Source organism: Salvelinus sp. IW2-2015, linkage group LG15 (genome assembly GCF_002910315.2).
Source record: "Salvelinus sp. IW2-2015 linkage group LG15, ASM291031v2, whole genome shotgun sequence".
Taxonomy (NCBI): Eukaryota; Metazoa; Chordata; class Actinopteri; order Salmoniformes; family Salmonidae; genus Salvelinus; species Salvelinus sp. IW2-2015.
Window position 1 is genome coordinate 21540681 of NC_036855.1, and position 22163 is coordinate 21562843.

At 43.0% G+C, this 22163-nt stretch overlaps 1 protein-coding gene and 1 pseudogene across 3 annotated transcripts in view; both read left to right on the top strand.

Annotated features, from left to right (window-relative positions):
* Window positions 1–13514, top strand: LOC111974028 (dynamin-1-like protein; annotated as a pseudogene).
* Window positions 11974–22163, top strand: part of LOC111975141 (protein dispatched homolog 3-like) — a 16871-nt gene continuing 6681 nt past the window's right edge. Inside the window, exons 1-10 of one of the 3 annotated variants that reach the window (XM_024003332.2) lie at window positions 11974–12047; window positions 18109–19128; window positions 19292–19511; window positions 19768–19904; window positions 20087–20221; window positions 20343–20503; window positions 20653–20792; window positions 20933–21024; window positions 21135–21299; window positions 21509–21670. In XM_024003332.2, coding sequence (XP_023859100.1) covers window positions 18120–19128; window positions 19292–19511; window positions 19768–19904; window positions 20087–20221; window positions 20343–20503; window positions 20653–20792; window positions 20933–21024; window positions 21135–21299; window positions 21509–21670 — 2221 coding nt within the window. In that variant the 5' untranslated portion in view covers window positions 11974–12047; window positions 18109–18119. Of the gene's footprint in view, window positions 12048–14191; window positions 14839–15448; window positions 16860–18108; window positions 19129–19291; window positions 19512–19767; window positions 19905–20086; window positions 20222–20342; window positions 20504–20652; window positions 20793–20932; window positions 21025–21134; window positions 21300–21508; window positions 21671–22163 lie in introns of those variants that run through there. The other 2 variants (XM_024003331.2, XM_024003330.2) reach the window with 2 other exon arrangements.

A 22163-nucleotide genomic window follows, 5' to 3' on the forward strand; every position in this document is an offset into this window, starting at 1 on the left:
CTGCTGCCATCTGGTGGCCAACATCTAAATTACACCTTGGCTGGAATAATACATTATGGCCTTTCTCTTGCATTTCAAAGATGATGGTACAAAAAACTACAAAATAACGTTTTTTTTCCTTTGTATTATCTTTTACCAGATCTATTGTGTTATATTCTCCTACATTCCTTTCACATTTCCACAAACCTCAAAGTGTTTCCTTTCAAATGGTACAAAGAATATGCATATCCTTGCTTCAGGGCCTGAGCTACAGGCAGTTAGATTTGGGTATGTCATTTTAGGCAAAAATTGGGGGAAAAGGGGCGGATCCCTTAACTAATTAGCTAGACTATATATGCTATCTTCAAAGCTAGCTACAGTAGCTAGCAAGCAAGCTATATGTGGCCACTAAATCAACAGTCAACTCCAAACGATTCCAGTTTTCTCTCATTGGGGCCTGAATTCCTTTCCTTTCCCTTTCAAATTATGACTACCCTTCTTATGTAATGTGTTGGCTATCATCACGAGAGCTTATGAATCACAACAATAAACACTAAGCTATTACATGTTTATTGCTTGGTCCTGTACACAGGCTTATCTAGTATCTGTAAGAGGTCTCTCGTTTTTGCTTTTGTTGGGGATTACAGAGACTGATGTGTACAATATTATGTTTAATCTCACCATTGCTTCTTTCATTTTCTATTACCAACTATAGTGTCCAGTCCTGGGCGATGGAGGCTCTAATTCCCATCATCAACCGGCTCCAGGAAGTCTTCATGACAATGGGGGCAGAGATCATACAGCTGCCTCAGATATTGGTGGTTGGATCTCAGGTCATTACAGAATCAAAATGCAAGAATCAACTGTTACCTGTTACACTGGAGAATTGTGCTTTTGTTGAAATGAACAGATCAATGTCCAGGGAGATGAAGAATAAATAAGAAATAAATAATAGCAATGAATCATTAATGTAGCTAAGTGTCAAAGCATTTCTAAAAAATCAATCTCCTCTCTTCCCATTACAGAGCAGCGCCAAGAGTTCTATGTTCGAGAGTCTGGTTGGTATTTTTTTGCCTCGGGGATCAGGGATAGTCACACGGCGACCCCTAGTGTTACAGCTGGTTAATGTGCCCCCATTGGTGGAGAGGATTCTGCAATCTCGTGTTACTTCTAGCAGACATACAGTACACTGGACACACTTATACAAACCAAACCCAGTCCAGTTGACATGTATTCAATTAATTTCAATATTATCTCGCATGCATGTAGTTTCACTCACTGGATAAAAATATTTCAGAGATTTTGTTTCTCTTTTCTAACATATTTACTTRCCCTTCACTGCTTTTCTCAGGAAATGCGGTAAAACAAAACGCAAACACCTACCCAGGTCTTTAATTCCATAGTTTATCTGCATGGACCAGTTGTGTTGTCACTCGTCTTAATATCGTCTTGTGATCTTCATCATTTTTCATTTACTCTGTCTAATCATCACATCAACTTACAAACTCTGTTTCTGTCATATTGCCTTCTATACTGATAAACCCCATCCAAGTCTATGTTTTATATGTGATATGAATATTTCCTTTGTTTGCACATTATTTTACACTCATTCCTTTATATTGTGTCAAGGGATCAAGGCTGGGGAATGGGGCACATTCCTTCACAGCAAGAACCAGGTATGTGACACCATCATTCGCTATGCACGTATATTTAGCTGTTTTGCAATGCACATTGTGAGGGTTTCCAAATTTGTAGAACAYCATTGCATTGTCTGAGAGTCTTGGTACTTGTTTGTCCAGTGTTGTAGTACTCTAGACAGTTCTCGAGACCACATATTGAGCATCTCGGTCTTGTCGAATATAGTTGTACTCCGTCTTGAGTCGTTCTCGGACAGTGAGGACTCGTAATTTCTTCCCGAGACCAGCGGAGTAAGAAACTAAATTATCAGCTTCCAGTCAAACAGTATATACCCACTTGTTTTTCAGTGGGCATTGCTTATACTCCTTAATCTCTACTGATGTGTATCAAAGTTGATTTGAGTAGTGTAGTGGCAGTATATGACTTAACAGTATCAATTATATAGTACAATAGAGAACATGCACAGTAGCCTACACAGTCGCAATTTTGTGATATCCAATTGGTAGAGAGCCATGCGTTCTCTGAAACACCGCCCAGCCAAGCCGCACTGGAAGCCAGCCACACCATTGTGTCGGAGGAAACACCGTACAACTGACGACTGTGTCAGTGTGCATGCGCCTGGCCTGCCACAGGAGTCGCTAGAGCGTGATGGGACAAGGACATCCCGGCCAGCCAAACCCTCCCCTAACCCATACGATGCTGGGCCAATTGTGCGCCGTCTCCGGGTTGCGCCTGGCTGCGACATAGCCCGAGATCGAACCCGACTCTGTCCTGACGCTTCAAGCACTGCGATGCATTGCCTGCGCCACTCGGAAGGCCTTGTCCGAAGTGTTGGTTAGTAAGCTATTTGTAATGCGCAATTGTCATCATGCCTGTTTGCATCAGGGGCGTAGACATGGATGGGCATGGGTGGACAGAGGCCCACTCACTGGGAAGCCAGGCCCTGGCAGGCCCACCCCATCATATTGATGTGGTTTAAGCATTGTTGTGTACTTAGATCATCAAAGTTTGGTATTTTTTTCTATTAAATTTTTTTTTGAGAGTGAAAATCTGTAGGAGAACATAGGAAAACAGGAGTTTTCACACAGGGTGCTTTTCCTTTGCTTGGCGGGAACTTTTTGCCTAAATTAAAGTATACCCACTTCTCCAGGCACCACTGCATAGGGTTTATCAAAAGGCAGCAGTCACACACAGCATGATCTTAAAGGATAAGTAGTCCATGAACTCGGACATAATAATGAACTACTTTGAAAAAATTAAACACACAACCATAATATCAGTCAAAAAATATAAAATTCACAGTTTACACTACAAAACCAACTTTATAAGAGGTTTTAAAAAATATGTTATTTGAATCAACGTTCCATGACGTACACTAAAGCATTGTTGGCTAAATACTAGTCGACAACAAAAGCTAGCTAGGTAGACTGTGGGATAACTACTGCTCACTGTTGTGCAGTGACTTGTTGGCCTTCAAGAAGGCAGACATTAAGTCAAAATGTGATCGGTTGATTCAACTGTCACTCAACATTTGGCCCTAATGCAGTTCAATGGAAGATGCCTTTATCTAGCTTCTGATGGCCTAGCCAATGGCTAACTTAAATCTAGCGAGCTATCTCCCCAGAGACCAGCAAAGAAAAATCTTGATTGGATATTTTTCTTCTCTTCAGTGTTGATCGCTTCAGTTTTTGTTGGAAAGGGTTCAATCCCAAAAATATTTGAAAATTAATTATTATTGTTATTATAATCATTKTTTTATAAATCCTTAGGCCCTCTCTGAAGGCGTTGAAGACCCGTTGTTCTCCACTGTGTTTTGGGTTAGTAATAATTTCCCTCAGTATGCATTTTTTGCACTTTTCTGAATGTCTAAAGAATCCATATGTTGTTCTGAAATATGAACACAGAAATACTGGACACTTTGAACTCTTAATTATGGTGGTGATTTGACAATTGTCAAATCATGGTCTCAAAATGGACTCGCATTTTTCTGGTCTCGATCTTGACTCGGTCTCAGACCCTTGTCCCCCTCCGGTCTTGGTCTTGACTCGATTTGTCTTGGTCTTGAATCGGTCTCGCTTTAGGTGGTCTCAAACACACTGGATCTCCTAATGTCATGCTGCTAGGGGTGTTGGTGAAGTCGATATTTCAGTATCCCATCTCTCTGTTTGCATTATAGATTTTCTCAGATTTCCTGGAGATTCGCAAGGAGATTGAAGAAGAGACTGAACATAGCTTGGGAGGCAACAAGGTTTGGATAAATAGTTGTCGGTAAATATGGCTTATCTCCAGTTTATGAGCTACTGATTTAATTTATCTGCTTCTCTATCGCCATCTGTATTTCCTCTCGTGACCCCTAGGGAATCAGCCCTAAGCCCATCTATTTGATGATTTTCTCTCCTCATGTCCTCAATCTCACACTGGTTGATTTGCCAGGAAAAACCAAGGTAATCCCAACCAGTGTATTAATCCCACTTACTTGAATATGCAGAAGTATGACGTTCCTCATGGTAAAATAAATACCATTACTCATTGAAAACAAATACATATGTACATTTATTTACAGTATTGTAGAGTTATTTATTTATTGTTGATGTACAAGGTTCCAGTTGGAGACTAGCCAGAGGACAGAAGCTCAAGTCCAAGACATGATTCTATTCTTCATCTCCAACCCCAACTCCCTTATCCTCTGTCTCCTGCCAACTCTGACTTGGCCACCTCTGATGCCATTAAATTGGCTTGGGAGGTCGTCCCAGATGCTGAGGCATACTGTACACTTACGCTCCTTAATTTTTCAGTGTATATGTATTGTTTGTTCATTGATATAAATATCAGTAAACCTGGTCAATGTTACTTTTTAGGTTTGACCTCAGTGAACTTTAAGATCAGTGACTCCTAAATGCACAACACCTTTTAGAGGACATAATGAACTGCCATTCAAATGCTGTTAGTATGTATGTATATGAGAGCCATGGACAAAAGAGGCTTGTCTTTACCCCATTTTTTGTGCCCATGTGTGTCTTGCAGGCCGTAGAACACTGCTGGTGGTCAGTAAGCTGGACCTGATGGACGCAGGCACAGATGCTCTGGAGGTCTTACTGGGTCTGGTCATTCCAGTGCAGCTTGGAATTGTGGGAGTGGTCAACAGGTTTGTTTATATCATATGCCTATAACTTATCTAACAGATGTATCTCATTTTTACTGGATGATGTCACCACGATGCTTAAAAAGATGCAGCAGTGGAAGATGGCATACAAAAATATGATCAATGTACCACCTATCAGACTGAGTATGATGGATCTGAGTCATTTGTGTCGTTAAATTAACTCTGGTACCCTCAGAGACCTTAAAGCTATAAACAACAAATGTTCCAATGTCTCTGCTATTCACCAGCTCAATTTAGTTGCATCTGCCAAACAATCATTCAGCAATTAAAGATTTCTGTCTCCCCACTTTGAGATCGATATTAGGTTCTCACACACCCTGCTGAAATATGTGTGCCGTGTCTTGCTCATTGGTTTCCAGCACTGGGCTGATGTATGAGTTATGTGAGTGATTTTTCACCAAGGTTGCAAGATTGCCAAAAAACAACATATCCACTCTTCAGAGGCTGAAATGTTAAGTCATTTTCAGAAGCAATTTCACTGAGCTGAGTCAATCATAGCAACTCACAGGGAAGGCTGTCTGAAGTCAGTAGGCTAGCACACTCCCCCAGAGTGCTGAAGATTAGTTTTTTTAAGAAATGTTACAGATACAGTAACGGCCATTTCAAAAGTTCTTCATCCTGTAATTGAGGTGTATTATTTCCTGCTATGCTGGAGCTAACTGGTGACTATTTGATCACGCAGAGCCACTGTGAAGTCTTCTCTAACTCCAGCTGTCACTCTCCACATTTCTCCCTTCTAGGAGCCAGCATGACATCAACACCCAAAAGAGCATAGAGGACATGGCGCGGGATGAGCAGGCCTTCCTCCAGTGCCACTACCCTTCTCTGGCCTCCCGCTGCGGGTCTCGCTACCTGGCCCACACCCTGAGCCGCTTCCTCATGCTCCACATCCGGGACTGCCTGCCGGAGTTGAAGACCCGTATGACGGTGCTAGGTGCCCAGTACCAGGCCTGGTTCAGTAGCTACGGCCAGCCAGTAGAGGACCATAGCACCACCCTGCTGCAGATGGTCACCAAATTTGCCAGCAACTACTGCAACACCATCGAGGGCACCGCCACGCACATCCAGACATCTGAGCTGTGAGTAGTTCAACTGCTTTAGGCTACTTTCTCCAGGCAGCAGTCATCTTTCAGTATTTTATATTGTATTGGAGTGACTCGCAATCATTGACCACCAAATATCTAGCAACCACCTAGATGCTGCACAGCTGCCATTTTATGACAGGAAACTCACCACACAATGGTTATTCTGCTGAATGCATTTCACTTAGGCAGGCGTTTTATTTATTTTAGTGTAGAAAATATTTTTAGGGGGTAGATCAGCATTAATACTGCAGATTGTAGCTTCCATCAATGTAATTGTCTGCATCATTTCCAATTCCCCATATATTGTTGGGGTAAATATAGACAATACCGGTCAAATGTTTGGACACTCATTGGCCTTCAAGAAGGCAGACATTAAGTCAAAATGTGATTGGTTGATTCAACTGTCACTCAACATTTGGCCCTAATGCAGTTCAATGGAAAATGCCTTTATCTAGCTTCTGATGGCCTAGCCAGTGGCTAACTTAAATCTAGCGAGCTATCTCCCCAGAGACCAGCAAAGAAAAATCTTGATTGGATATTTTTCTTCTCTTCAGTGTTAATCGCTTCAGTTTTTGTTGGAAAGGGTTCAATCAAAAAAATATTTGAAAATTAATTATTATTGTTATTAATCCATTATTTTATTAAATCCTTAGGCCCTCTCTGAAGGCGTTGAAGACCCGTTGTTCTCCACTGTGTTTTGGGTTAGTAATAATTTCCCTCAGTATGCATTTTTGCACTTTTTCTGAATGTCTAAAGAATCCATATGTTGTTCTGAAATATGAACACAGAAATACTGGACACTTTGAACTCTTATGGTGGTGATTTGACAATTGTCAAATCATGGTCTCAAAATGGACTCGCATTTTTTGTCTCGATCTTGACTCGGTCTCAGACCCTTGTCCCCCTCCGGTCTTGGTCTTGACTCGATTTGTCTTGGTCTTGAATCGGTCTCGCTTTAGGTGGTCTCAAACACACTGGATCTCCTAATGTCATGCTGCTAGGGTGTTGGTGAAGTCGATATTTCAGTATCCCATCTCTCTGTTTGCATTATAGATTTTCTCAGATTTCCTGGAGATTCGCAAGGAGATTGAAGAAGAGACTGAACTAGCTTGGGAGGCAACAAGGTTTGGATAAATAGTTGTCGGTAAATATGGCTTATCTCTAGTTTATGAGCTACTGATTAATTTATCTGCTTCTCTATCGCCATCTGTATTCCTGCTCGTGACCCCTAGGGAATCAGCCCTAAGCCCATCTATTTGATGATTTTCTCTCCTCATGTCCTCAATCTCACACTGGTTGATTTGCCAGGAAAAGCCAAGGTAATCCCAACCAGTGTATTAATCCCACTTACTTGAATATGCAGAAGTATGACGTTCCTCATGGTAAAATAAATACCATTACTCACTGAAAACAAATACATATGTATATTTATTTACAGTATTGTAGAGTTATTTATTTATTGTTGATGTACAAGGTTCCAGTCCGGTAAATATAGACAGTACTGGTCAAATGTTTGGACACTCATACTCATTCCAGGGTTTTTCTTTATTTTTTACTATTTTCTAATGTTGGATTCGATACTTTAAACATTGAGATATTAAAGACATGATAGATCAAACGCATAGTATATAAAGGAGTGAGATCTGTAGAAAGAGAGAGTGGCTGTGGAATGTGCTGGGTGCACGGGAGAAGATCAAAGGATTGCTCTAGGGGAGGCAGATGGACATCTGTGGATTAGGCGAAGGAGGGGTTGTGGTCAGGAGGTGAGGTCAGATCCCCTGAAGGGAGTAATAAGGGTTTACTACCCTTTTCCTGTGGAACCATAAGATGTAAGGATTGGAGAGAAGGAGGAGGGTCTTAAGTGGGATATACAGTTGAAGTCGGAAGTTTACATACACTTAGGTTAGAGTCATTAAAACTCGTTTTTCAACCACTCCACAAATTTCTTGTTAACAAACTATAGTTTTGGCAAGTCGGTTAGGACATCTACTTTGTGCATGACACAAGTCATTTTTCCAACAATTGTTTACAGACAGATTTTTTCACTTATAATTCACTGTATCACAATTCCAATGGGTCAGAAGTTTACATACACTAAGTTGACTTTGCCTTTAAACAGCTTGGAAAATTCCAGAAAATGATGTCATGGCTTTAGAAGGTTCTGATAGGCTAATTGACATCATTTGAGTCAATTGGAGGTGTACCTGTGGATATATTTCAAGGCCTACCTTCAAACGCAGTGCCACTTTGCTTGACATCATGGGAAAATCAAATGAAATCAGCCAAGACCTCAGAAAAAAAATTGTAGCCCTCCACAAGTCTGGTTCATCCTTGGGAGCAATTGAAGGTACCACGTTCATCTGTCCAAACATTAGTACGCAAGTATAAACACCATGGGACCACGCAGCCGTCATACCGCTCAGGAAGGACACGCGTTCTGTCTCCTAGAGATGAACGTACTTTGGTGCGAAAAGTGCAAATCAATCCCAGAACAACAGCAAAGGACCTTGTGAAGATGCTGGAGGAAACAGGCACAAATGTATCTATATCCACAGTAAAACGAGTCCTATATCGACATAACCTGAAAGGCCACTCAGCAAGGAAGAAGCCACTGCTCCAAAACCGCCATAAAAAAGCCAGACTACGGTTTGCAACTGCACATGGGGACAAAGATCATACTTTTTGGAGAAATGTCCTCTGGTCTGATGAAACAAAAATAGAACCGTTTGGTCATAATGACCATCGTTCCTGTCTCTTATACACATCTAGATGTGTATAAGAGACAGGTATTGGAGTGGCCATCACAAAGCCCTGACATCAATCCTATAGAAATTTTGTTGGCACAATTGAAAAAGTGTGTGCGAGCAAGTAGGCCTACACACCTGACTCAGTTACACCAGCTCTGTCAGGAGGAATGGGCCAAAATTCACCCAACTTATTGTGGGAAGCTTGTGGAAGGCTACCCGAAACATTTGACCCAAGTTAAACAATTTAAAGACAATGCTACCAAATACTAATTGAGTGTATGTAAACTTCTGACCCACTGGGAATGTGATAAAAGAAATAAAAGCTMAAATAAATCTGTCTCTACTATTATTCTGACATTTCACATTCTTAAAATAAAGTGGTGATCCTAACTGACCTAAAACAGGGAATTTTTACTAGGATTAAATGTCAGGAATTGTGAAAAACTGAGTTTAAATGTATTTGGCTAAGGTGTATGTAAACTTCCGACTTCAACTGTATTTACCTGTGATGGTGAGAAATGTTTTGTTGTCTGAATTACAGCTGTAAAGACCCTTGGGTAAGAATTAAACTTGGTTAAGCTTCTCTAGTGTCCGTGAGTTATTTACTCTGAAAAATAAGAACCTAACACTACATTGTAGAATAATAGTGAAGACATCAAAACTATGAAATAACACATATGGAATCATATAGTAACCAAAAAAGTGTTAAACAAATCTAAATATATTTTATGTTTGAGATTCTTCAAAGTAGCCATCCATTGCCTTGATGGCAGCTTTGTATATGATTTTATGTGTTATTTTATAGTTTTGATGTCTTCTATTATTCTATAATGTAAAAATTAAGAAAAACCCTTGAATGAGTAGATGTGTCCAAACCTTTTGACTGGTACTGTGTGTGTATATAATATATTTTCCTTAATTATTTTCCCCTGACCCTACCACCCCTCCCCTATTGGAGTAACCTAACGGACAGCAATACTTAAGATTCTACATTTTATGGACACAATGTATTTTACAGTAGTTATCGTTTGTTTTGTTTTTAATCCCATCCTTCAGCTACTCTCAACCGCTCCCGTCTATCTCTGAAGACCATCCAGTTCTATTTGCCATATTTTGTTCAACTGTGCTGTGCTGTTTCACAAAAGTTCTGAACCTTTCTATTCTCATAGTTTCTACAGATTGTAAATTAAATAAAWWTTTTTACTAAAAGTATTATTATATTATTGATCGATTTACTGACTTTTCAAATCACCCATTAGTGCTATCTGCAGAGTTAGCTCCAGGTAAATGTCGCAGGCGTTTATTGTATTTATGGGCTCATTGTTACTTTGTAGGTGTTCATGCATTGGCATTTCATATTTTGCAGCTTAATTTCAATAGCTCTTGTACCACTCACTGATTTATTGATTTCCTCAAGCATGTGAAGCAAGTATTGACTCAGTCTTACTGACTGCATCTGAAGTTGACATCCCTCACACACAGCCACTGATACGGCTTCCTCTGTCCTCCTCTCTTGTCAGCTGCAGAGGGGCTCGTATCTGCTACATATTCCATGAGACCTTTGGCCTCACTCCTCAGTATATCGATCCCTTGGGGGGCTTAACGGGGCTTGACATCCTCACTGCAATCCGCAATGCTACAATAATAACCACCAGCTCCAATTGAATTGTCCGTGTGTAGGTTAAACAGATCTTTTGAATAGTTTTCCATTAAAGCTAATGGATGTAGAGAAGCACATGAGTTATGTTAACAGAGGGCTTTGTGTGTGTGGTGCTTCAGGGTCCGCAACCGGCCCTCTTTGTGCCTGAGATTTCCTTTGAGCTGCTAGTGAAGAGGCAGATCAAGCGTCTGGAGGAACCCAGCCTGCGCTGTGTGGAGCTGGTCCACGAGGAGCTACAGAGGATCATCCAGCACTGCTCCTCCTACAGCACACCGGTACGCTACACACTGCACAACACATACTACCAAGCATTCACTTAAAGCTATGACAACCCTGAAGCAAATTGTAATATAATTGTATTCTGGCATGCTGTGTGTTTGTCAGGAGCTCCTTCGGTTTCCCTAGCTGCACGACTCCATTGTGGAGGTGGTGACTAGTTTACTCAGGAAGCGCTTGCCCATTACTAATGACATGGTAAGACAGTTCATTTTTGTGATTTACTTTAAAAAAGTTATTACAGATCTTACTGAATGTAATTATTCTACAATTTAATGCTATTCCTTACTGGACGTCTGTCTGTGTTTGTGGATGATCCCGAGCAGGTCCACAACTTGGTTCAAATTGAGCTTGCTTACATCAACACAAAGCACCCAGAATTCACTGATGCTGCTCAGGTCTCAGCATCTGTCAACAGGTAATTCTGTCTCAACTCAAAGCAGATGTTCTGCTTTCATATATGTCGATGAGCCTAATGTTGACCAGAGGGCTCGAGTGTGATGCTGTCTTTTCATGCCAGTATGAACTTCACTTTTAAGGAATTTCACTAAGCCAGTTGTGAAATTTACTTGAATGACTTTTAACATGTTACTAGAACAGACAAACTGAATTGAACCCCTCATTTCACCTATTTTAGGGCCGGCAGGATGGAGAGAAATACTGGAAAAATGAGAAAATGGCTGAGGAGAATGCACAAGTGGRAGGTTTCAGCAGCCCTGTGAAGGGCCAGGCCATCAACTTCCTGGACACAGTGAGTAGTGGAATCAGCAGTCAGAACTGACCCAGTGCTAGCCTGTAGAGCAGCACTGTATCAAATTAGATCTGTGACAGATTGTAACATCTGACCCCTTRTCTGTTTGCCAGGCGGTGCTGGCGTCCCGCAAGCTGAGTACCAGAGAGACTGAGGTCATCCAACGCCTCATCAAATGTTACTTACTTATCGTCCGCAAGAGCATTCAGGACCGTTCAGAGACCAGAGCTCCAGAGCACCTAGGGGTGTTATTTATATATCCAGTTAGTGGTGAGTTGAGCCTTGCCTGTCCTGGTGTGTTAGCTAACTGTGTGTCTTAGGACTTGTGTGTCTGCAGTGTGCCCAAGACAGTGATGCACTTCCTGGTGAACTTTGTGAAGGAGCGTCTGCAGAGTGAGCTGGTGGGCCAGCTGTACAAACATAACCTGCTGCAGGAGCTTCTCATCGAGTCCCAGGATACAGCACAACAGAGGACAGAGGTGGCCCAGATGCTGGAGGTACTGTATGGGTGCTACTGGTATCCCTACTTACTGGGTGTAGACTTTCATGCGCTTTATATTGTACTTTCTGTTTCTCCCTTTAACACTGGTATCATCTCCCTTCTTTCTTTCTTCCTTTCTCTCCTTCCTCAGTCTCTCCAAAAAGACAGCAACAACATCATCTCGGATATTTGGGAGACACCTGTGGTAGCCCAATGCAACTGACCGTTCCCCACTGATCGCATGTCTTTGAGAGTGTAGCTGAGAATGTGAGTACTGTATGGTAATACCACTGAGCTCACACTGACCATAGCACATCCAGCTGTCCTTTCTGTCTGTCCACTGGCCTCTTGGCTGGAGGATTTTAACCATTGTGTCTCAGGCAGAGCTGGTCCATTGTATTGAGTTGGCCATAATGTGAGACACCCATGATCAAAAACAAAGTAAGTGCAACAATCGTCTGTCTAAATGTCTGTTGGGTCTTTTGGTTGTGGTTGTAAATGTGTTTGTATAATGTGCAGTATTAAGTTGTTTTCTAGGGTCTTTATTGCGTCATGGCACAGGTTGTGCATGTACTGCTACGTTTGTTTTCATTGATGTATCTATTTATGGAAGAGTGATCTCAAACCATGATCCCAGTTTCTGAAGGTATGTGTGCCGAGTAAATATAATCAGCTTGTTATTGGTTTCTCCTTTAAATTTTTTTGTGACATTCTGTAAAGATGAACAGCGGGAGAAAACCAAACATTATGCACTATGATCCTGGTCTTCAGGGATGCTGCAGAGGTTTGGTTTGACCTGGTCTATAGGGTGGAGGGGTACAGTAGTTGTGAGCTAGAGCAGGCTTTTGTTCTTGACGCGTGTCATGTTTACATATCATTCCAGTTGTACATTTGCACTGTGTTTGTGCATATATTAGTCCCATAGCATGAAGTTTCTAGTCAGGCTCTTCTTTCACATGTTGTTGGACAACTGAGACTACATCATTTATGAATAGCAGACACAAAGACTTGAATAGGTGTGTGTGTGTGTGTGTGTGTGTGTGTGTGTGTGTGTGTGTGTGTGTGTGTGTGTGTGTGTGTGTGTGTGTGTGTGTGTGTGTGTGTGTGTGTGTGTGTGTGTGTGTGTGTGTGTGTGTGTGTGTGTGTGTGTGTGTGTGTGTGTGTGTGTGTGTGTGTGTGTATATTGTAAGCTAGCTTTTCAGGAAATGCAGGATAGTTATGGTTGAGTCCAGCACTGATTTGAGGAGTGTAGCGATGAAGTGTAGAAAGCCACATTGCAAAATGATTTTACTGTCCTTGGGCAGTCCTTTACTGTCCATATCTCAGAATGCATTCAAATATTGTACCCCATGTAAAAATGACCCCATGTATGCAATGTGCCTCATAGAGGCAGTGTTTTGTAGAGGCAGTTTCAGAAGTCTAGATCTAGTCCTACCCAGATGACAGGGATGTTGGTGTGAGAGACTAACATGGTTCTTGATTGAACTCATGCATGCACCCGTAATTGTATTCTATTTTTTTTAATGTAGATCCCCAAGTGGAGTATGCCCATACAACTGCAGCCCTTAATTTGTGATTCGGTACTAATAGCATTGCGTGATGTTAGTGCATCTTCCCCACCCTCCATCCATTTAGCATTAGCGATTCTAAAGTTTCTCTAATATTGACATCGTAAGTACGCATCTGTTCCGTGAGCCAAAAGTCATGGAAAAGTTCCCAAAGGATGATGTTTATTCTGAATGATGTTTATTCATTCTCCCTGCCTAGTAAGTGCAACAACACCTGTTGTAATTGAGAAAACCAGCAGGAATTTACATTTCAGCCTTATCTAAAATATTTCCATTTAGCAATGATGGATTCGCTGTCGTCTCTTGTGTGAATGTTTGTGTGTATGTGCGTACGCACACGCTGAGCAAAGACTTACTGTATATTCGTTTTGAAAGTTTGAGATGGATGATGAAGTGATTGATTAAAAAGAATACAGGAGTGTATGTAATAAGACTATAACATTATCAAACCACTCATTCATGACAGAAATATGATTAAGGAGATTGCAGTACTGTAGGTCTATACCCAGTGTAGTACATCGGTACATGGAACAATGGGCACATCGGTACATGGAACAATCACTGTATCGTAATGAACCAAAGTGATATGACCACAAGCAGCCCTATCTAACCATATTATCCAATCATAGCAGCCTACTAAAATAACTATACATTTCATGTTGAATAATGATAGCTCTGAGAGTGTTCCCTTTAACAAAATGTATTAGATGTGAATGCAGGAGGGAATTGGGGGAACAAAAAAGAACACATGCTTGATGGGCTCAGACTCCTGGGGTTGAAATGATATGGCCTACACTTTGTCTTCAACTGTATCCAGTTACTCTGATCAACCTCCTGAACTACCCCCCTCCCACTTTCCTCCTCGCAGAGCCCCGGCCAGACTATACCAACCAATTCCTCTCGAAGCCAAGGGGGACTCTGCTGCAGTCTGTTGGCAAAACCTTCACGTTAGACACGTGTTTCCTGCCAAATAGAGCTTGAATCAGAGTCAGCCCTCTTTTTGTATTACCTGTTAGGCTGTGATGAGATGTATCCCGTCACATGTAGTGTCCTTGATGCCCAGGCTGTGCTCCCCTCCCCTCGGTGTGCCAGTCAGGAGAGAAGCCTGAACAAAGCCATGATAGAAGAGCTGCTGGGAGAGTGAAAGAACTGATACTCTCACTGACTGTCGCCTGGACAACCGGGCACAGGAGGGAGGGAAGAGTGAGAGAAAGGGAGAAAACAACAAAACATAATTGTCATGGTGGCCAAGACTCATTGAGGAACATAAAGATCTCATAAGTCTTGTATCAGAGAGGCTGCACAAAGGTGCAGGCGCTCTCCCTAGTGGAGCTAGAACACTGAACATTAAACAGAGATCAACAGAGCGAATCAAGTGAACATCTGGAGAACAAGTTTGAAATGAAATTGTTCAGCACAGGTTTGCATCCTCAAAGGACTCCATAGGGCTGCACATCCCGTCAGTTCATACCTCTACTCCTCAAGCTCAGGTAAGATTCTCCGGCTTTGCCGTACTCTGCAGTAAATGGAGCTCTCGGGTGGATTGAGACGTTTCAGAGACCTTCGCTTGCTGTAATGGGATGGTTTTATTTTTTTATCTGTCGTCAAACTTCGAATGGCTCTGTAAATCTCCAGGCAATCACTCTTCTTCTGCAATCCCCCACCATCTCCCCCAGGTGTAGCAGCAGTAGTGAGATTTCAGATTTGGGTTTATGGTACTTGCATGTGTTGAGGGGGTCATCCGTGTTTGCAAATATCAAACAAATTACTATCATTACAGTAGGTACAAATGGAGCATGAGTGTAAGGTCTTTATACTTGAACTATGCTGAACCTTTATATCCTAGGGATCTGTGAAGAATAGAGGCATCACCCTCAGTGATTCCCCTTTAGTGATATACTCAGTGCTCATACATAAGCAAGGTCTGTCGTCTGGCACGCTGGGCTGAGATTAATGTCCCTTTTAAATGATGTTGCATGGTCTGTGAATTTAAACCATGCTGAATCTGTGGGGCAGGAGAAGCTGTGAAATCCATATTGGATGAGATTGATCCTTTCCCAAATGGGGGAGGAGGGAGAGCAGACTGGAGCATAACCTTTCTTACTGACAACAGCTAAAAATAGTATGTATGTATCCTCCTTACCCKCACCTTTCTAGACACTTGTGCACACACACAGGCATACATACGCATCGGCACATCCCCAGAAAGCAAGAAATAAAAGCCTTATGTGCCTCTTAGTGAGGGTGTGTTGGATGGCATGCTAGGAGTGTTTAGAGTGCCACATCAGATCCACAGGAGACTAACACTCAGCATAGACAGTACAGTACCAAGAAAACTGCACACTGCCACACAACAGCAATAGTCACCACCTGGCATTCAACCCTGGGCTTTGGTGCTTCACATTCCAAAGTCAACCCAAAAAAGCTAGCATTTGGTCTGGGAGGACAGTTCTATCTTTAGTTCTCTAGAAAGTTATTTACATAAGGATATTAATTCATCTTTCACTGCATTCTTTTTTWAAATAGTTGAATCAGGGTAATTGGTATGTCACAGCATTGTAAATAATGTACAAAAGGATCAACCTCATCCAATGAATTTGTCTTTGCTGTGGAAAATCTGTAGTTGAAAATAACCTATACATTCAGCTGGGCAGTGTCTACAATATGGGTCTAAAAATAAATGACAGACTAGAATGACAAAGTTCCAGAATCATGCTGACTGAACATTTTGAGAATGCTTTTGTTGTCCATAAATATATTTTTATTCCCCCACCTGCACAGCATAAATTGACTTTCTCTGCTCTCAAGAATTAAAGAAAAGTTAAAAAGTTGAATGATTCTGGAAGCTTGTTAACACATTCCTCATTCTCGCTTCAGCCCTTGGAGTGTTACCCTGCAGTTGAGGCTTCTCTAATAAAGATATTGTATGGCTGGAAAAGTGGCGCGGCTGAATTCGTCAAGAAGGGAAAAGAATGTGTCAGAGACCGATTATTCCAGGAGGCATTGCAGTAATCTGCCGGGTGGTGGAGGGAGCCAGGGATGCTCTACTGTACATCTATGTTATGTCTGTGTAACGGTGTTCTCAGCAAACGACCATTAACATGAAATACACAGCTCTGCTTTAATAGTACAGTCTGCATAACTGAAGAGTGGTGTAAGTGTGAGGGGCCAGCATGGTGTTTCACCACAACTGATCAGCAATTCCAGGGATGTGGAAACAAACATGGCAGATACGGAAATGTACAGAGCTAGCTGATTTTAAACTGCCTTGAATATTACACTTTCACACAGGACATCATCATTTGTTGGTGTTGTAAGGAGTTCCATTTCCCCTCTTTTTCTCCCTCTCCTTTCCCCTTTTTTTCTCCCTCTCCCTTCAACAGACTGATCCTGTGTCTAATGAATTTGTCCTCTGCAGACACAGATGTTCTCCCAGTGCAGACAGATGTTGAACTGCTCTGTTCTCTCAGTGAGGGTGTCCATCTCTGCTCTGAACAATGGCATGGCACAGGTTGGACTCATTGTCATGGTGATCTCCTTGAATAGACTGTATTCGTGACTATGTGAAGGTGCAGCTGCAAATGTGTACAGATGGCTAGCTACTATGGCTGATAACAAATCATAATGCCTATTTTCGTTCTTGATCAACGGCCATATGTTTACCAAACAAATTAACAATCGATTCAAATACACTTCTTATCGGAAATGTAAATATTCAAGACCCAGGCTGAAGAGCGATATGGAAATTATGCACCCACTCTTTTGGCCCCCCCGCCCCACCTAGATGACCCTGGAGCTAAATTCTAAAGATGGTAGATGACTTGCCAATTTGTCATTAGCATGATTATTGCCACTTGAATACCAAGTTACTGCAGTATCCTGTGTTTGCAGAATACCAAGTTACTGCAGTATCCTGTGTTTGCAGAATACCAAGTTACTGCAGTATCCTGTGTTTGCAGAATACCAAGTTACTGCAGTATCCTGTGTTTGCAGAATACCAAGTTACTGCAGTATCCTGTGTTTGCAGAATACCAAGTTACTGCAGTATCCTGTGTTTGCAGAATACCAAGTTACTGCAGTATCCTGTGTTTGCAGAATACCAAGTTACTGCAGTATCCTGTGTTTGCAGAATACCAAGTTACTGTAGTATCCTGTGTTTGCAGTGGAGTGAAAAGAGGAAGGAACAATAGCTTAACACTATCAGAAGCTGTCTATCACCAGGGATAAAACCCCTCATATTCCACCTCTCGCTAACATTCCACACGTCTCTCCACTCTCTGTAATTAGACAAGTGAGATTATTTAATTTGCTGAAGATCAGCCAAACCCAAGTCGACTGCTGGTGGTGTGGATAAAGACGCCACTGAGCACTCTAGGGGAAATATATATATAACACACTGAAGGAATGAGTGAGAGGCATGAAATTACAGTCAATACTCTCTAAGCCCCCAGCCTTAGTGTTCAGCATATTAAACTGGCAGACCGGTACACTGCTTTGGGCCCTTGAGACAAGGTCCATCTTCTTCCTAAATTCTCCCCTTGATGTTTCTGTCAGCTGAATAAGAACCCTGTGTGTCTTGGCTATTAAGGGACAGATTCAATGGCTGTGCACTTTATGGCTGTGTACTGCAGAATACCCTGCACCACTATTATGACTGCTCTGTAAATCACCTATAGTTTATGTCTGTTTTTCTGCCCAAGGACAGGAGAGAATTTACATTCGGAGAGTGAGTGATGAAGTACTGTGTGTGTTTGTGACAGGTGCTCCAGCCATGGACTTAGAAGACGAGACGTTGTTATTCCAGAGCAGCTGGGATGCTGAGGAGGAAGAGGAGGAGGAGGGTGGGGAGTCAGATACACAGATTAATGGGAGGACCAGCACCACTGGAGGCAATGGGGTGTGGGGAGCGGTGGGCTGGGTCTACACACAGCCCTGGGTGAGTGGTGTTGTCCTGGGAGTTGGAGTTTTTCTCCCCTGTGCCCTCTCTGCCTACATGTTCCTATACTGCCCCCCATTGGACATAGACCTTTCCTACAGTGCCTTTGAGGTTCACAGCCACTTCTCCGCTGAGCGGTTTGATGCACTCACCATTGCCATAAAGACTCAGTTGGGGTCCTGGGACAGACGCAGGCGTGACGTGGACCCCTTTGACTCCACCGCTCTACAGGAGCTGCTGTTGGACATGCTGGCTAGGCAGGGAGATGGAACATCCAACAGGACATCACATGGAGGGCTGAACTCGAAATCTCTGAAAAAAAACTTGTTCAAAAGAGTAGTTATGGAACAGAGAGGAGATGCCCTGAGTCAGCAAGAGACTGAGAGGCATGGAGAGGCTAGGGGTGGTAAAGTAGAGGTAGGAGAGGAGGATAAAAATACAACTAATTTAGGAAAATCTGAGAGTCGTGAGTCCATAGCAGGAGAGGGCGACGGGGACAGTGATAGATCTCAGACTAGGATGCGCAGGTTTGTCCCCAACTACTCATACCTGCAGAGCCAGGCCCTGTGGAGGATGGAGCTGGTGTTTGTAGCTCAGGGTGGGGGGGACAACAACATCTTCACCCCAGAGCGTCTCCACACCATCCACCACATAGAGCGCCTGCTCATGCAGCACCCCCAGTTCCAACAGTTCTGTTGGAAGCCTCTGGAAGTCCTGAGAGACCTGCCCCTGGGCCCCTCCTACTGCTCCCCTCCAAGCTCCCTCCTCTCCTACCTCTTCCCCAGTGAACGGGGAGGCAGGATCTACTACGACGGCATGGGACCCAACCTGGCTGACATCCATGGTGAGTCTGATGTTTATAAAACTGGGCATACTTCTGTAGGTACAGTTGCTGCMCTGCATGATTTAGTAGTGAGCTCTTCTGCTTGAGAGAGATCAAGCAGAATATTAAAGGGGGCAGGCAGCGACGTTACCACTTTGATCTTCACTTGTGTTTTTACTCCCAGGTGCTCTGAGTCTAGCGATCACCCACCCACAGTTCTACTGGTATGTGGATGAGAGTCTGGCCCCTGACCGGCTCTCCTCCTCTCTCCTGCGCAGTGAGATCCAGTTTGGAGCTCCGCTGCCCTCTTACTGCTCCCTCCAGGACCGGCCTGAGGAGCAGAGAAGCCGCTTCAGGAGCTTTGTGGTTCAGTACGCTGACATCCTGGCTCAGCAGTCCACCAGGTGGGTTATGGCTTATGGGCCCTCTGCCAATGCTGATGATACGCTGTGTGCTGTGTAATCTTTAAAAGAACCACATTCTAAAAGACATAAAAGAGCCATACGATGAACTGATGCTGTTTTTAATTTCTCACAAGACTTTGACTTTGACCAATTGTAATTAAGCACAATCAAAGAGTCCCTCCTTTCATGACACCCACATACTATTCTTTCATTCTCTTGTCGCTGTCTCCTTATCTCTGGATTTGTGGGATGCTAGCCAGGTGAAGGTGTTGTATGGGGGCACAGAGCTGTTTGATAACGAGGTGAGACAGACCTTCCACAGAGACATGTTGCTGGCGCTGATCAGTGGAGGCTGTATCACTCTGCTGGTCTATTTCCTCACCTCCTTCTCAAGTAAGGTCCCATGCACTCTCCCACCTGCATTAGATACAACATGCATGTTATTGCAACATTTCCTATAGGTCATATGCTGTTATACATGGTATCTGATAAGCTAGCATCAGTATAGTATTCTTATTATTTTCATACCACATGCATGAGGTCTCACAGTCAGTCACTTTGGTGTGTCTCTACAGTGTTCCTGACATTCTTTGGGCTCACTAGCATTGGTCTGAGCTGCCTGGTGGCTCTTTTTCTCTACCATGTGGTCTTTGGGGTGAGATACCTGGGCATCCTCAATGGGGTTGCAGCCTTTGTGATCATTGGCATTGGTGAGTGACAATATGAAAAAATACTAGAATTTCTCTCATGACCAAACTAGTTGAGAAACAACATCTTTGTTACAGATAACATCCAACTTTTTCTTCTGTTTGCCCTCTCCGTGGTCTCCAGGTYTGGATGATGTGTTTGTGTTCATGAGTACCTTCAGACAGGCTTCCCACCTAGTCCATCCAGTCCAGAGGATGGTGTACACGGTGAAAACAGCTGGCCGGGCAACCTTCTTCACCTCCTTCACCACCGCAGCCGCATATGCTGCCAACACCTTCTCACAGGTACTCAGAATTATTGTCAGTCCATATTGTATTATCCTTCCAAAGGGAATGCAAAATAAATGAATGGCTGTGAGGTGGAACTGTCTGTATATGTATCAATATGAAAAGCATTATGTAAATGTGTTGAGGTCTTTTACCCTTCCAATCAGATTCCAGCCGTGCATGACTTTGGCCTGTTCATGGCCCTCATCGTCAGCTGCTGCTGGCTTTGGGTGTCAATCCTCATGCCCGCTGCCCTGTGTATCTGGACCCAGTGTATTGACCCCCAGGAGAATTCCTGTCTCAAATGGTGTGATCCCATCTTTCCTAAATTTTGTGCTAGAGAACAGAGTTCCTATTGTTGTGCTGCTTGCCTTTTCATTCTGTTTTCCAATTATGAACAACGTGTGGTTCTAAAGCTGTATCTCTCTGATACGCTTCCTCTTAAAGGTGGAAGGCACTTGCAGGACTGCCAGTGAGCTACAGTCCTTTGTCAGATGAGGATGACGATGTGACCCTACTGTCAGTGGAGATGGAGCCAGGTGAGATCCATATCTGAACAGAGATAAATGAATGAAGGGCAAAATAATGAAAGGTAATAGAGTCGCGACACCATTCAGCCCCTCTCTCGGTCTCTTCCTGTCTCACCCAGGCTCCTGTGACACAGATGTAGATGRAGCCATTCTGTCCCTGTCAGTGGAGACTTCTCTCTCACCACCAGAGCAGGGAACTTCAGGCATGGTCAGCACTTACCTTCAGTGGGCTCTGAGGCACTGGGTGGCAGAGCCAGCCGTGGAGAACCGTAAAGTCATTCTAGGTAAGGGCTCTGTCTGTCTGCAGCGTTCGGGAGGACCACCATATCTCATGATGCCCATATTCCTTTTTCAACTTTTATCAGCAATATCCATGAGTTTTGTATTGTCTATCCCTGAATCCTCCTCACAGAAAAGCTATTTAATCGTATTCCTCTCCCCTCAGTGATCTCCCCCATCTCTTACCGACCAGTCTGTGTCTTGCTGCAAATAGGAATCTACATCCTGGTCCTGCTGCTGTCTGCTGGGTGCTGCTGCCTCCTGCGGCCGGCCACTCATGCCCCGTTACTGTTTCGTCCAGACACCAACCTCCAGACTCTACTGGGACTGAGGAACAACCTCAGTGCCCAGGGCATATCCTGCCACATGTGCTCTGGTGAGACGTCGCCATCAATCTGTGTGATGGAACCCAGATGGGTGTAAAGTAAACTGACTCCACTACTTTAACCTTTCTAGGACACACGTTCCGCTAGCGGAACCCCCCCACAACATTCCGCTGAAAAGGCAGCGCGGGAATTCAAAGATATTTTTCCGAAATATGTAACTTTCACACATTAACAAGTCCAATACAGCAAATGAAAGATAAACATCTTGTTAATCTACCCATCGTGTCAGATTTAAAAAATGCTTTACAGTGAAAACACAACATATGATTACGTTAGATCACCGCCAAGTCCAAAAAACACACAGCCATTTTCCCAGCCAAAGATAGCAGTCACAAAAAGTAGAAATAGAGATAAATTAATCACTAACGTTTGATGATCTTCATCAGATGACACTCATAGGACATCATGTTACACAATACATGTATTTTTTGTTCGATAATGTGCATATTTATATCCAAAAATCTTAGTTTACATTGGCGCCAT